This window comes from Orycteropus afer, unplaced genomic scaffold (genome assembly GCF_000298275.1).
Source record: "Orycteropus afer afer isolate SDZICR_OR568_19922 unplaced genomic scaffold, OryAfe1.0 scaffold00090, whole genome shotgun sequence".
NCBI lineage: Eukaryota > Metazoa > Chordata > Mammalia > Tubulidentata > Orycteropodidae > Orycteropus > Orycteropus afer.
The window spans coordinates 9,910,023-9,926,631 of NW_006921677.1; the positions used below are offsets into that span (position 1 = coordinate 9,910,023).

A 16,609-nucleotide genomic window follows, 5' to 3' on the forward strand; every position below is an offset into this window, starting at 1 on the left:
AAAAAACCCTATATATATATATACACGCATATGAGCTGAACATTTACATTACTTAGATACACTCCTTGGAGAGATCAATCATGGGAGAATAGAAGGGCTGTGTATGCACAGGAGACACCAAGGGGGACAGGAGTGCATGGGAGGGAAGGACACAGGGAAGAGTTAACCATGGGGAGGAGGTGAGAGGAGAGCTGTTGCATTGTGGGAAATTGTAGTCAATGTCATGAGACATATGTGAACTGCTGTATGAAAAATGAATTTGCTCTGTAAACTTTTACCCAAATCACAATAAAATTTTTTTAAAATGTGTAATTTGCTGTTGTTGGGGGGAGCATTCTGTTTCTGTATACATCTATGAGTTCAAGATGGTTGACTGTGTTGATTGTATCATACTGTATTTCTGTTGAGTTTCTTTCTAGTTGTTCTGTCCTTCACTGAAAGTGGTATATTAAAATCTCCTACATTACTATGGAGTTGTCTATTTCTCATTTCAATTCTGTTAAAGTTTGATTTATGTATTTTGGGGCTCTTTTACTAGGTACATAGATAATTATTTTAGTTATACCCTCTTCTTGGATTGATACTTTAATCATATAAAATGGCCTTCCTTGTTTCTTTTGCTAATTTTTGACTTAAAGTCTATTTCATCAGAAATTAATATTGCCACTTCTGTTCTTTTTTGGTTGCTACTTACTTATGTTTTTCTATCCTTTCATTTGTAGCTTATTTTGAACTGTGTCTAAGGTACCTCTTGTAAGTAACATATTAATGGGTCATGTTTTCTTATCCACTTTGCCACTCTCTGTCTCTTGGCTGTTGCTTTTAATTCATTTACATTCAGTGTGATTATCAATAGGTATAAACTTGCTGCTGTTATTTTGCTGGGTTTTTTTTGGGGGGGAGCGGTGGGGTGGGGAGTGCTGATGGTTTCTTTGTTCCATATATTTTTTTGCTGAGTTCATATTTATAGAATGTCTTATTGTTTCCTTCATTGCTGCTGTTTCAGTATTTACTGAGTCTTTATGATTTTCTTTTTTTATATTTCAGTAAGAAGATTTATTATTTTTCTTTGAGGTTATACTGTAATTTATTATTTTCTTCTGAAGTTTAAAGCAGTCTGTTCTATCTTGATATCATCTTAACTTCCTCTCCATTTGGAAGGTCTAGAACTGCAAAATTTATTCCTTCTTTTTGCTTTGTAGTTATCACCATATACATATTGATGTCTCTGGTTCTCTATTTTCAGTTTTGTAGGGTTATTTTATTTTTGATACTTCTCTATCTGGGTTCATTTCTGGGTGGTGTTGTCATGTGTCTTAATCTCAGATTGTCTGCTGTTGTTGGTTCTCTGTCTCAAAGACTCTCTTTAGTATTTCTTGTAAAGTTGGTATGGTTTTAACAAATTCCCTGAATTTCTATTTATCTGGGAATGTCCTAATTTTACCATTATATTTGAGGAACAGTTTTGCTGGATAATAATTCTTGGCTGCCAATTATTTCTTTAAGGGTTTTATATATGTTGTCCCATTGCCTTCTTGCCTACATGGTTTCTGTCAAGAAATCAGAGCTTAGTCTTACACATTCTCTTTTGTATGTGGCTTTTCATGTTTCACGAGCTGCTTTCAGGATTCCTTGTCTTTGCTTTTAGAACATCTGATTATGACATGTCTTGATGGTTTTCTCTTGAATTCTGTATTGGTTCTCTGGTGCTGCTATAACAGAAATACAACAAGTGGATGGCTTGACAAACAGGAATTTAGTCTCTTAGAGTTTGTTGTTGTTGTTGTTGTTAGGTGCCATTGAGTTGTTTCTAACTCATAGCGACCTCATGCACAGAAGAATGAAACACCGCCCGATCCCGCACCAGCTCCATGATCCCTGCTATACTTGAGCCCATCATTGCAGCCACCGTGTCAATCCATCTCCTTGAAGGCCTTCCCCTCTTTTGTCGACCCTCCACTTTACCAAGCATGACATCCTTCTCCAGGGAATGGTCCCTTCTGACAACATGACCAAAGTAGGTGAGATGAAGTCTGGCCATTCTGGCTTCCAAGGAGCATTTTGGGTACACTCCCTCCAGGACAGATCTGTTAGTTCTTTTAGCAGTCCACAGTACTTTCAGCATTCTTCGCTAGTACCACAACTCAAAAGGATCAACTCTTCTTTGGTCTTCCTTATTCACTGTCCAGCTCTCACATGCATATGAGGTAATTGGAAATATGGCTTGTGTCAGGCGCATCTTAGTCCTCAAGGAGACATCCTTGCTCCTCAGCACTTGAAAGAGTTCCTTCACGGTTGACCTTCCCAGTGCTACACATCGTCTAATGTCCTGACTGCTGCTTCCATTGGCATCGATCGTAGAACCAAGCAATGTGAATTCTTTGACAACCTCAATCTCTCCATTTATTGTGATACTGCTCATTGGTCCAGTTGTGAGAATTTTTGTTTTCTTTATATTGAGATGTAATCCACAGTGTATTCTTCAACCTTCAGTAAGTGCCTCAAGTCATCCTCACTTTCAGCAAGCAAAGTTGTATCATTTGAGTATCTCGGATTGTTCATGATTCTTCCTCCAATCCTGATGCCACGTTCTTCTTCATATAGTCCAGCTTCTCAGATTATTTGCTCAGCATATAGATTGAATAAGTGTGGGGAAAGGATACAACCCTGACGCACTCTCTTCCGGATTTTAAACCACGTAGTGTCCCCTTTTCTATTTGAACGACAGCTTCCTGGTCAAGGTACAGGCTCCTCATGAGTACAATTAAGTGTTCAGGAATTCCCATTCTTCTTAATGTTATCCATAATTTGTCATGATCCACACAATCAAATGCCTTTGCATAATTAATAAAGCACAAGTAAACATCTTTCTGGTATTCTTTGCCTTGAGCCAAGATCTATCTGACAACAGCTATGATATCCCTGTTCCATGTTCTCTTCTGAATCCAGCTTGCCCCTCTGGAAGTTCTCTGTCAATATACTTCTGCAAACATTTTTGAATTATCTTCAGTAAGATCTTACTGATATTAATGATATTGTTCTATAATTTCCATATTCTGTATGATCACCTTTCTTTGGAATGGGCACAAATATGGATCTCTTACAATCAGTTGGTCAGGTAGCTGTCTTCCAAATCTCTTGGCATAACCAAGTAAGTGCCTCCAATGGGCATCCGTTCGTTGAAATACCTCAATGGGTATTCCATCAATTCCTGGAGCTTTGTTCTTCACCGATTCTTTCATTGCAGCTTTGAATTCCTCCTTCAGTACCATTGGTTCTAGATCATATGCCACTTCCTGAAATGGATGAAGATCAACCAGTTCTTTTTGGTACAGTGACTCTGTGTATTCCTGCCATCTTCTCTTGATGTTTCCTGAGTCATTCAATATTTTGCCCATAGAATCTCTCAATATTGCAACTCGAGGCTTAAATTCTTACAGTTTAGGAAGCTAGAAATCCAAGTTCAAAGTACTGGCTCTAGGGGCTGGATGAAGGGCTTCAGCTCTGCCTTCTGTTCCAGGTGCACTACAGCTGGAGGCTTTTTCTGACTCATGTAGGTGCTGGCTGCTGAGGCTTACAAACCCAAAAATCAAGAAGTAAAATGGCACAGTCCCAAGATTAGCAGACTATACATAAAGCCACAAGTTCAAGTCTGGGAACAACCCCAAGATTAGCAGGCAACATGGCAGGCCACTGAGAAAAAGATTCAGCCAAACACAGGATCCACATGGGCCAAAAGCTAGAGCCCTTCCCCAAAGCTTCTCCTTATATACTAGAAGCAGGCCAAAAGCATCGCTAGCTGCTCACAGCAGATTCCACTATGGAGGTGATTATAATCTCATCATGGGGAATAACTATATCCAACTGCCTAGCCACTCAAAACCATGGCCCAGTCAAGTTGATATATAACCTTAACTACCACAAAGTCTATTCTATTTGAGCTTCCTGAGCTTCTGGAATGCTTATCTTCTTGTCTTTTATGATATTAAGACATTTTCTTCCAATAAATTTTTGACAATTGTCTTGGTGCTTTTTCTAGTCTTTTCCTCTAAGTTCTGTAAGTCTGATCACACATAAGTTATTCCTCTTGAAGGCATCCCATATAATCTAAGGTTTTATATTTTTATGATTATTTCTATAATAGATTAAGAGATTTGTCTTCAATTTTGCTAACTCTGTCTTCCATTGATTCAGTTCTACTATTTTACCTTCCAACGTGTTATCTATCTGAAATTTTAGTATTAATCTTCTGGATTCCTATTTGCCATGTTTGTATTATTTTTAATTTTCCATTTATTTTGTTCTTTATCTTCCATGTATATATTCTTGGCTTCTTTCATGAATTTTTCTAGAGTTTTGTCTTTGTTTTCCTTGATGTTATCTATGATTTCCTTGGTGTTTGTTTTCCCTGATCTTTTTCCTAGTCTGCTGAAAGGACTTAAGTATAAATCTTTTGAATTCATTATCAGGCAGTTCAACATTTCTTCCACTAGAAATTTTTCTGGGCCTGTATTTTAGTCACTTGTTTGAGTCATTTTGTCCTGTTGTTCATTTGATTTGAAACTGTCTGTTGTCTCCAAGACATTGTGGCATTGTTGAATTTATTTGTTCATTGTGTGTTTGTTTGCTTCATCCTGATTTTTCCTTTTGTTTTAATATACCTGGGCAACAGGGCATGTATACGACACTCGTCACTAGTTTGGCAGTACCAGAGCAGTGACCACCTGTCTCTAGGTGAGTTTTGTTGCAGTTGGGAGTGTGACTATTGAGTGTCTAATTGCTGGGTACGTAGAGCAGCAGACGGCAGACTGGGTGGTGTTGGCTATCATCTGTCATTGATTCAATGGTGATGGAACAGATAGTAGCACTCACCAAGTGGCCAGTGTGGCAAGTGTGGTGATTATGGCTGGGTAGGGATGCTGGCTCATGACTGACAGGGAAGAAAAATAATGAGAGTGAAGAAGAAGAGTAAAGAAAAAAGAAACAAAGAAGAAGACAGAACAACTATGAAGAAAAGAAAATAGAGTAAGCAAGAAAAAAAAGAGAAGAGAAGAGTAGCACAGTACTGGTGCAAGCACAGCCACCAAACATGGCTGCAGCAATAATGCAGGATTAGACATTGCTGACCATGGAGGGGTGGATGTGGTTTCTGCTGACTATGCAGGTGATGGGAGGGGGGTGTCCACTCCTCAGGATCAAATATCAAAAACATGGGGCAAGGAAGAAGAAAGAAAAAGGAAATTTAAAAAATGGGGAAAAAGGGGGTAAGAAGAAGAAAGAAAAAGATACAAAGGAAGAAGGAAGGGAAAAAAAATGAGCCCAGCACTGGTCATGGTGCGGGGATTTGACCAGCTACCTGGTGGGTGAGGGCCAGGGAGGAGGTGCCACATCTCTGGTCACCAGGAGGTTATGTGGGCTACCATTCTGATAGCCATCAACAATGTGGGTGCCAGTGCAACCCTCGGCAAGCAGAGCTGATTATATGGTTGCTGTCCTGATCAGAACTCTGCTTGCAAGAATTCAAAATGAACCCACAACTGTGGTTTCCAGCCAAACAAAGTACAGGCATGTGAGTTAAACATTTACCTCAAGTAGACACACGCCCTGGAGAGAACAATCATGGGAGAAGGAAGGGCTGCTTATGCACAGGGAGATAGCTCAGGGTGCAGAAGAGTATGAAGGGATGGACACTGGGAGGAGGTAACTATGGGGAGGAAGTGGGAGGGGAGCTGCTGCATTGTAAATTTTGGTCAATGACATGAGACAAAGTATATGTGAACTGCTGTATGAAAAGTGAGTTTACTCTGTAAATCTTCACCCAAATCCTAATAAAAAAAAAAAAAAAGAATTCAAAATGTCTGCACTGTCCTGGACCCATTGGCAATTCACTGCTTCATCTGCCTCCTTGTTTGTTGTTTTTGTTCAGTCTCTTCCTCTAACAGGTATTTGATCTATTTCTTTATCCTATCCTCTGAAGTGCTGGGTTCCAGGATTATCATCCATATTCATTTCACTTGGATTCTTGGGTCTTTGTGGTAGAGGGTATGGATATTATATCTGCCTAGTCCATCATCTTGGTCCTTCTCTTGGATTGTTTTTTAACGACTTTCTGAAACCTGAGTTTCCTGGCTTTAGATAAAGGACATCTCCAAAAGAAGGTTAATCCAATTTAATCCATCTTTACAAACTGAACAACTATAGTCATTACAAAACAAATGGCTCTCTCTTCTAATGTCAGACTTGTGACACATTATTTTCCATCCTTTTCAATATGCAAATATAACATACATTTTCCTAAAATGTAAGAGATAATGTGTTTCTTTGCTTATGAATTGTACACCTTGGATAGCTTCAAAAAAGATAGTATGTAGCTCCTAAGAATTTTCTTCTGTTTTCTTAATTCTTTCCAGTCATGCTTTATAACACTAAAACATTGGGAGGCTCAGGCTGCAATTATGAAACTTCTGGGTAATGTGCTCTGCAAAATAATCTATAGAGAAGTAGCTCTGATTTGTCATGGCCCAATTAAGTCAGTAATGCTTTTCCCTATGTCTTAAGACTCCGAAGTAATATAAATTTTTAAACATAAGATTTCAATGCACACAAAACTATAAAGTATGCTAATTTTTACTTGAAATACAGAACAAAGTTTTAATTACTATTGTAAACCAAAAACCATACTCATTGGTATTGAGTCAATTTAGATTCCTAGCAATCCTATAGGACAGAGAAGAAGGGCCCTATATGGTTTCCAAGGCAATAAAGCTTTATGGAGGCAGACTATCATAGCTTTCTCATGCAGAGCAGCTGGTGAGTTTGAACCATTGACCTTTTAGTTAACAGCTGAGCACCTTAACCACTATGCCAACAAGTGTCTCCTACTAAACAACCCACTACCATTGAGTTCATTCTGACTCATAGCAACCCTATAGGACAGGGTAGAACTGCTCCATAGGTTTTTCAAGGCTGTAAATCTTTACAGAAGCAGATTGCCTCATCTTTTAACAGTGGAACAGCAGGTGGGTTCGAACCACTGAGCTTTTGATTAGTAGCTGAGTGCTTTAAATAGGACTCCTAATTATTATTCTAGCTTAAAAATGTACTTAGAATCTATTACATGTGATCTAGGTGACTAGTCAACTTGACTGATAACAACTTTAATAGTTTCATACACTGCAATCACTGGCAGTGGTGGTTCAGTGGTAAAATTTTCACATTCTTTGTGGGAGATCCAGGTTTAATTCCCAGCCAATACATGGCAATCAGAAGTTAGACTGCTTTTTGTTGTTGTTCACTTTTAATCCATGTAACAGAAAATCTTCGTCCTAGTTACAAAGCATATGAAGAGTTTGCTTAAATAGATGGTAACTAAGTCGAGAACAGTGTTTCTACTATGAAATGCAAATTTCTCAAGCAACCACTTCATTGCAAAATATGGCACAACAGGTCATTCTCCAAATTCCGAGTTAAGCCTAAAGGCTGAACAAAAGCCCTGAATATATATTCTCTGGATCTATAGTATTTAATTCTCTTAAAAGCTAGTATCTCTGAATATTTTGTTCTAGTCTTTGGCTCAGTAAACTACAATTATCTAAAATGAGCTGTTTCAGATGTCATTTAAAGATGACCAAACGTTTACCAACTCACTTGCAATGTGTAAGAACTAGAGGTATTTTCCAATAGCTCTCTCTTTCATCCTCCCTAAAAATCCACTGCCAGTAAGTTGATTCTGATTCATAGTGACCCCCACTGGGTTCACAAAACTGTAAATCTCTACAGAAGTAGATTGTCTCATCTTCTTCTCGGGGAGTGGCTGGTGAGTTTGAATCACTGACCTTTTGCCAAATGCCTTACACACTATGGTACTAGAGCTCCTTCACCCTCCCTATCCATCCTGAAGAAAAGTACTTGACCTTATTTTGTCAATCTTTCTCAATCTACCTGTAAAGGTATTGCTTGATTGAACTGAAAAACATAATTAGGAGTCTTCCTACCCAATTATCCTAAACCTCTAAGGAGGATGTTAAAAGTAAATTTCATTTTAAATATGGCTATCATACATCTTCAATTTAAATTTAGAAATAAACACATTCTATTCTGGCAACTGGCTTTCTCATTTTATACCTTTTTCTATTTTCCCAACTGGAAGTTGCTCTTGTCTTTAGCTGATTCTATTACACAGTGTATTCTCTTAATCCTTTGGATGAGTGTTCTCGAACACTACTGCATTATCAGTGTATCAATATTATTGTAGTGATCTTCAGTGCATACTGCAGTCATTTTTCTGTACCCTAAAAAGTACCCTTTCACTCACTAGTGGTGGTCTTAGTGCTTTTTGAGTCTAAATTACAGCAACAAAGACAGTCACCAAAAATCACAGGACTTGGGCATGATTATGGAACACAAACACAAAAAAGACAATTGTTAAAGAAAGGCACATGAGAAATCCAGTAAAAACAGTCCTAACACTCGAAGGTGAGGCTTCCATGAATGTATCCTCATGATACCTGTTTGGTTTGCTATTATATGAAAGAAGAGAAGGCTTTCCTATTTCAATAAAACCTGCTTTGATACTGTTTTAATTTAAAAGGCATTTCTCCAGTGGGCTGAGACCTCCGGAGAAGCCAAGAAAACACTCTAGCATGCATCCAGGTAAAGAGAAGATATCAGTATTTTCTTGCATTAAAGGTGGTTAGCGCAAGGCTGTAAACTTACCTGGATCGAGCCTCGATGTGTGATGGAGGGTCACCAATGGAGTGGCTGGGTGAGGCTGGTTGCTTAGGTGAGGAGAGGGGTACCCTGTGCTTGGGAGATCTTGGCACTTCACTGAAAGAGGAGTCTTGCCCAGAGAATGAGAAGGATGAGGAACTCTCAGCTGCTGGGGGGAGATCATGGGCCTGCCCAGTGGCACTTAATTCTTGAACTTGTCTTTGGTTTTCCACATTCAGCAGCACCTCCTTGTCTGAAACAGTTTCACTCCCAGGGAAGGCATAGTTCTTGGATTCAACCGTGGAGGTCTGGAGCCCCATGGTCTCAGTCCTGGAGTACACAGAACTCAAATCCTTGCTGGACTCTTCCTGTTTGTCACTTTTTCCTCCCCTTTTCTCAACAGCATCAGGTTCCTTCCTGGACTTGGTATATCGAGATAAATATTCAGAGTCACCTTCGGAATCCAGAGTCAGCCCATATTTTTCTGCAAGCTGCCGTCTCCTTTCTGCTTTGTACCGTGCTATTCTTTCAGCTTTGGACTCAAGACCCTGGGTGTCCATGGTGCTTGAACTATAGGATGAGTCACCAGAGATTTCTGTGCAGTATTTAGATTGAGTTTGCTTTTCTAAACAAGAATCAGAAGTTTCTTCCTCTTCATTTGATCGACCTATAAGAAGATCATATGGAAAATAAATTTGGACTTCAAGTAAAGAAGCATATTTACTACAACTATGTTGTACATAGTACCCACTTGTGCTTCCATGCTGTGAAGGACTAATTTCTCACACTGATGTATTTAATTAAAATAATTTACTGGAGGTACTGGAGACATTTGAGATCTGCAGGGAAATATCTGAAGGTTGAGAATGTTCTGCAGGCCGTGAGAGCCACGTCAGGCTTGCCCTAAACTAAAGATCAGCCCTACATTCACAAGGGCTCCTCAAGTCCTTGCCTCTTTCTATTTACTTTTTTTTTTTGGTTCGTTTTTGAGTTTAATATTTCACATGTGAGACCAAAGGACAAGTTCAAAGTCCTCTATAAAAGATAATGGATATTCAAACTGCTGTAATTTGACAAGCAACTCTTATTGCATGGGCTCTGATAGTAACCATAACAGTATGGCTCATATCAAAATATTCACCAGGTTTTTTACATAAGTATTTCTTTTTTTCCAATTACAGCACACGTGCTTGATGTAGAAACTGTCTAACATAGGAAACTTACAAAGGTAAAAACCCCAATCACCAATAATCACACTTTATCCTGATAATCTGCCAAACATTCTTATGTCCCTTCTAGTCATTGATGGTACATATTTCTTTTTTCTATATAAAATATTCAATGCTCTCTGTAATATTTATATTCTATATAAAAGTTTCCTGAATTTAGAAATCTTTATCTTGAAGACGTAATTTTTAAGGCTTCCAAATATTCTATGCAAAAGGTAAGCCACCATTAATAATACCCTACCCAGGTTGCTGGGCATTTAAGCTGTTTCCAAGTTTTAATTAGTCTGATTTTCTGATTAATGTCATGATAGACTTATAAAAGTAGAATTGTTTTCTCAAAGGGTGGACCAATTTAAGACACTTGTTAGAATATCAAATTGATTTTTAAAAAATCTTTATCAATTTATACTTCTCCCTCAAATATACTAAGTATTAACTTAAAAATATTTGTTCTTATTAGAAAGACAGATATATACATTTATTTTTCATTAGTTTATCAGCCATTTGCAATGATCTTTTCTCCTCTCTGGAATGGCTTACTGCCTATATTCCATTGACTAATAGTATTATTTTTGTTGGTTTGTGTAAACCCTTTGATTAGATTAACTTTTGTCTTACTCATGAATATTATCAAACTTGTTTACTCTTCAATTTTGTTGAAGAGTCTATATGTGCAGTGTAGTAAATTACTTTGTGTGGCTTTTCTACCCATAAGTCTTTGTAAACTCCAAGGTGGAATTTGCTATGAGCAACTGAGGAGCTCCTGATTGCTGAAGGTGTCCACCTGGAGTATTTCTGTTGGGAGTGGCACAAAACAATGTTCTGGGAGGTGCCCACTGTCTCTCAGGTACTTAGAGTTCTGATGCTATAATTGGCTAGTTTGACCACCCTGCCGGGCTCAAAAGGAAGCCTCCTGGAGGCAGAACTCTCTCTGACTGCTGGTTGAGGAAGACGTGCTGCTGAAAGAGACACGGGTTCCTGAGACACACATTGCTGGGAAAGAGATGCAAGAGACACGCATCGCTGAGGAAGACACCGAGGGACCAGCACTGCTGAGAAAGAGACTGTGAGAGACTGTTGGCTGAGGGATGGTGGGCTGGAGAGAGAGACTGAGCATTTTTTTCCTGAACGCAAATTGTAGCTTGGTGCTTCCCTAATAAACCTTGTAATCTGTGAGTTCTGTGTGGCCACTGCAGCGAATTATCAAACCCAGGAGAGAGGTGGTGGGTACTCTGGGAGGAATGGTTGGAGAAAGGACTGGAGGGAGGCAACATGTCTGGACTGGCAGTAATAGGCCTTGGGTTACTGCTGGTAACCTTGTCTTCCCCTTGTGGGGTTAGAGGAGGTCAGAACATGTGGCCTCCTCGCCGTTTTAGCAGTATATGTTTATGTAAAAATCCCTTTGAAGTACAGGTTATGAGGTGGTCAAGTCAATTCATCTGCTCATTTGTGTTTTCTCCCACTTCTCTGTGCTTTGGAAATCCTTTTTCATCCAAACTTGAATTAAATACTCACTGATGTTTCTAATTATTTTCTTAAAATTAACTAAGTGATTAATTAGAACTTACTTTTACCTTTGGTATAAAGTGAGAATAAAAATATGCCCCTTCTCTTATCCCACTGTTAACCAGTTTTTCTAATACCAAGTATTAAAATAATTCTTCCTTTTCTCACTAATGTCTGGTTATCAAATTTTATATTACACAGATTATTAACATTTTATGCACCCTATAATTTACTTCTGAGCTCTAAATGTTGGTACTCTGGTCTGTCTATACTTTATTCTTCATATATGCAATTCAAAAAACCCAAAAACCCAAACAACTTAGTTACCTAGCTTTCTGGCCATAGAAGATTAGAAACACAAGCAAACTGATAAGATCATGAAATGAGATCAACAACCCTCTCTAAGGAAGAAGCTAGAAAGCACTGGCTATAAAATCAATGCACAGCGCCTCCCAGTCAGCGACTGGGGGTGAGAGAAACAGCCCTGTTATGTGTCATTCGCTCTGGGGGTCAAGCTAAGTATTTGCTACCTAGACAATGACGTTGAGTCAGCAGAGAAAAGCTAACTCAAGTACAATATACTGCTTAACATGAAAACAAATACGCAGTACATTTAAAATTACATACATCAAAATAATTTAAATAGAGTGTTGCATAAATAGAGTAGGAATCTTAATCACTTAGGGTCCAACTTTGCCCATAAATTCCTTGCTGAGAGCAGCCTCATCCTGCACTGAGCAACGGGGCGTTAAGGTTAAACCTGAGAATTGAGCATTGCTTATTTCATTCATTCTTTTACCAAACATTTACTGAGAATCTCTGCCAGTAGATCCTGTACACACCTTGAGGGTGTGGAGAGAGAGAGACACACAATTTCTGCCCTTGAGGAAGTTCTAGTCTAGGGAGAAATGACTGGTCATCAGTTTTTCAACAATGTGCCTAAGTGGTGGAGGTGGTGGAGCAACAGAATTATATTTTATTGCTGCAATACCAGGCGATCATATTAGTGAAGTCAGGCAGAGTGACACAAGTTTTGTTGTTTCTGTTTTTTAACAACTATATGTATTTAATTAAAGTATATCTAGGCAATTCACTTTTATGGGCTCTCATTATACCTTGGGCAAAAAAGGCTCATATGTCACACAGTGAGTCAGACACACTCTCACCAATGTGGGGGCTGGATGGGTCTGTGGCGCGCATGTATCTGGGCGTGTCCTCCCCCAGCAGACGATGAGTCACTAACCCTGTGCAGCTCTGCAGAAGGATGGGCTGGGCGTCATTTTCAATACCTTCCAAACGTCTAGCAATTCTTTCTTTTCTGTGCAGTACACCAAAAGGACACAATGAGTAACAGAAATCAGTTGTATGGGAAATCGGAATACTGTTTTATCAAATTCTTCTACTTCCTAACACTTCCCAATAGGACACCGTTAAACGTCTTACCTTTTCATTTCTAAAAATTCTTCCTTCTTTGGTTCAAAGATTTTTCTTAATTCTGCAACTAAAACAAAAACGTCCAATATTTAGTAGGCATACATTTTTACTCATTCATGCAGCATCTATTATTTGAACTCATATTTCTGGTCCTGGCCTCCCATGCTACAGTGTTACACAAAACTGACCAAGTTCCTGCCTTCCTGGGGACTGTTGACCAGACCAGTTAGGGAAGGTACTTCCCAAGAGTAAGCATGTGTACCTGTGTGTGCACACACACGCACACACTCATGTGCATAGTCACAGGTAAACAACTAAGAGGAAAAATGATGCAAGGTAAGGGGTAGAGTGACAGAAGAAACCAAAAACCAAACCAGTTGCTGTCAAGTCGATTCTGACTCATGGCAACCTCATGTGAGTCAGGGTGGAACTCCATAGGGTTTTCAATGGTTTATTTTTCAGAAGTGGCTCGCCAGGCCTTTCTTCTGAGGTGCCTCTAGGTGGACTCAAATCTGCAACCTTTCTGTTAGCAATTGTGCATGTTAAATATTTTTACCACCTGGGAACTCCTGAATGATAGGAAAGGGCTATTTTCATCTAGACAATTCAGGGAAAGCCTTTCTAATAAATAAATAAATATATATATATGTATATTTGTATATATATATGTATATGTATATTTGTATATATATATGTATATATATAAAATAAACAGAAAGCCCAATAAGATGTTGTTGCTATGTGCTGTGGAGTCGGTCCAGACTCATAGCGACCCCTCCTTGGGTTTCCGAGGCAGTATCACTACGGATGTAGATTGCCCCATCTTTCTTCTGAGGAGTGGCTGGTGGGTTTGAACTGCCAGCCTTCTGGTTAGCAGTCAAGTGCCTTAGGCACTACACTACCAGAGAGTCCTATATGGTAGGTTTTTTTTTTTTTTTTTGTAAGATTTAAAAAGGGTTTTAAGCTTTTTAATATGGAAACTTCAAACATTTACAAAAGTAGGGACTCGTACTACGAACCTCAAACACCCAACAGCAAGATATAATTATGAACTCACAGGCATTCCTAGTTCATCCTATCACATAATCTATAATATACAATTGTGTTTCCATCAATATCTACTGTGATGTGCCTCTATTAACTACAGTTTACATGAATGTAGTTCTCAAGCCTCTCCTTAAAGTAATTGACTAGAAGGAAATGTTAACATTTATTTCCTTATTAACTGAGGTGAACAATGGATGAAGTAATTATCTTAATTCTCTTGGCAACACTGAATTATCAGAAAAAACATTTTGCAGTGGTCTGGAGGTTATCACATGATATTGACAACAAGGATATGGCTGAGATGCCAAACAATTTTTTCTTTGGAGAAATGGCCAAATTTGGTGGAGAATAAAGTCTCTATTCCTGCCTCCTCATATATCTTGTAAATTTGTAAGGGTTCATCTGAGTGGCTCCTACTGAGGACCCAGGAAAGGGTGAGAGAAGGAGAGAAGTCCCTGGATAGCCCTGGGGCTAACAACAAGTTTAAAAGACTAAGTCAAAGAAGAAACTCAAAGGAAAGGGATGAATACAAGAAATTTCAACTGCTTCAATTTTGGTTTCATCATTTTTTTTTTTCACTGGTCATATTTAGTAACGAGTCAAATTTCCCATACCCACACACACAACTTTTATTGCTCTTTGGTTGTTTGGAGATATAAGTCTTGTTTTTATTTATTTACTCATTTTTAAATGATTGCTGTTGTTGGGCACTGGTGAGTCAATTCCGACTCACAGCAGAGCTCTAGGCCGTGGGAGAAAGATGTTAGTAGTCTGCTGCACCGAAGATTTATAGCCTTGGAAACCCTATGACACCAAAAACTCATTACTGTCCAGCTGATTCTGACTCACAGCAATCCTGTAGGACAGAGTAGAACTGCCCTATAGTGTTTCCAAGGTTGTAATCTTTATAGAACCAGATCACCATCTTCTCCCATGGAGCAGCTCGTGGGTCTGAACAGCCAACCTACTAGTTAGCAGCTGGGCACTTAACCACTATGCCACTAAAGCTCCTTTTAAAATGATAATCACCTTAAATTTTTAGTTGAAGTGTTGGTAGAAACTAGTTGCTGTCAAGTCAATTCCGATTCATGGTGACCCCTTGTGGATCAGAGTAGAATTGCACTCCATTGGGTTTTCAATGGTTGATTTTTCAGAAGCTGATCACCAGGCCTTTCTTCTGAGGGACCTCTCCGTGGACTTGAACCTCCAAACTTTTGAATAGCTACCTAGTGTAAATCTTTTGTACACCCAGGGTCTCCTTTGTTAAGTAAGCTAGCTTTAAAAAAAAAAAAAAAAAAAAAGTCTTTTTTTAAATTGGCCTCCCCAGGATCCAGAGTAGCTAGAGGCGTGCTTGCTCTATGTTAATTATGTTCCTATTTAGAAGTCAAGGGCCACTGACAGAAAGCTTGAGAGGAAGTTTGGCTAATAATAGGGTTTCCAGTTAACTAATTAGCTCTAGTGATAAAACTTTAATGGCTGGTAGAACATATTTTGAAAATACTTTAAAGGATAATAAAACCAAACCCTTGTAATTAGTTATTTAAACTGCAAAGAGGAAAATGGGACTGTATTCTTCATAAAACTGTCCAGGAAGCTATTGTAACCAAACCCACAGTTTTTGAAAAGTTTATCTTAAACCTATGCCTCAAACCTGAAACTGAGAAACACATAGAGGACTAGGAGCCCTACTGGTGCAATAGTTAAGCTCTTGGATGCTAACCAAAAGGTTGGTAGTTCGAACCCATCCAGCAGCTCTGTGGGACAAGGACCTGGATGGATATGAGGGTCTGTCAAGATAATGACCAAAGAAACCTATGGAGCACTTCTATTCTGTCACATTGGGTTGCTATGAGTCAGAATTAACTTGGTGTCACCCAGCAACAAAATTAACAACATATTAGTTAGTCCCTAATAGTAAAATGGACACCTCCATAATACCTCTTCTCCCCTAAAATTATTTCATCCAGGTAAGTCTAGAGATACTAACTCACACAGAGAAACCTCCATTGGAAAAAAATTAAGATACATGTTTTTTACTCTGAGACTTCTGAAAACCACTTTTATTTCATTAAGATTTTTATGTGATTCTTAATTTTTAAATTTTTCTATAAAATTGTACAACTAGAAACATTATTTAAAAAAAGATTCCATTGATACAGTGAAAAAGTGAAGCAACAAGTTGCTTCCTGCCACTCTTTATTTCTCATATCCTAGAAAAAATAAGTTAACTCTACTCATGGTGACCCCCATGTATGTTAGAAGAGAACTATATTCTACGGGGTTTTCAATGGCTGATTTTTCAGAAGTAGATCACCAGGCCTTTCTTGTAAGATGCCTGAGTGGACTCGAACCTCCAACCTTATGGTTAGCAGCCAAGTGCATTAGCCATTTGCATTACCCCAGGGACTCCATATTTTAGAAGGGAAGATCAATTAAATAGGAGAATATGCAAGCCTCCCACTTTTTATTTCTCACCCACACACAACAAAACTATAATTTCCCTATTGCTATTACCCCCTTACTTCAATATTCTTTCAAGATAAAAGTAATATGAGAAGGGAGTAAGCTGATAGAACATTAGTTCATCACTAAAATGGAACCTTAAGAAGCATGGGGCAGTGAGGTCATTAAGTTGTGTGTCAGCTTGGCTGGGCCTGGTTTTGAGTTGGCTGAGGATGTAGTTA

The 16,609-nt window shown here is 38.7% G+C and overlaps 1 protein-coding gene across 1 annotated transcript in view; it reads right to left on the bottom strand.

Annotated features, from left to right (window-relative positions):
- SVIL (supervillin) overlaps positions 1-16,609 on the bottom strand; it is a 142,901-nt gene that overhangs the window by 110,700 nt on the left and 15,592 nt on the right. The window contains exons 4-6 of the mRNA XM_042781163.1: positions 12,888-12,945; positions 12,611-12,825; positions 8,716-9,376 (exon numbers count right to left, since the gene is read on the bottom strand). Coding sequence (XP_042637097.1) covers positions 8,716-9,376; positions 12,611-12,825; positions 12,888-12,945 — 934 coding nt within the window. The remainder of the gene's footprint in view (positions 1-8,715; positions 9,377-12,610; positions 12,826-12,887; positions 12,946-16,609) is intronic.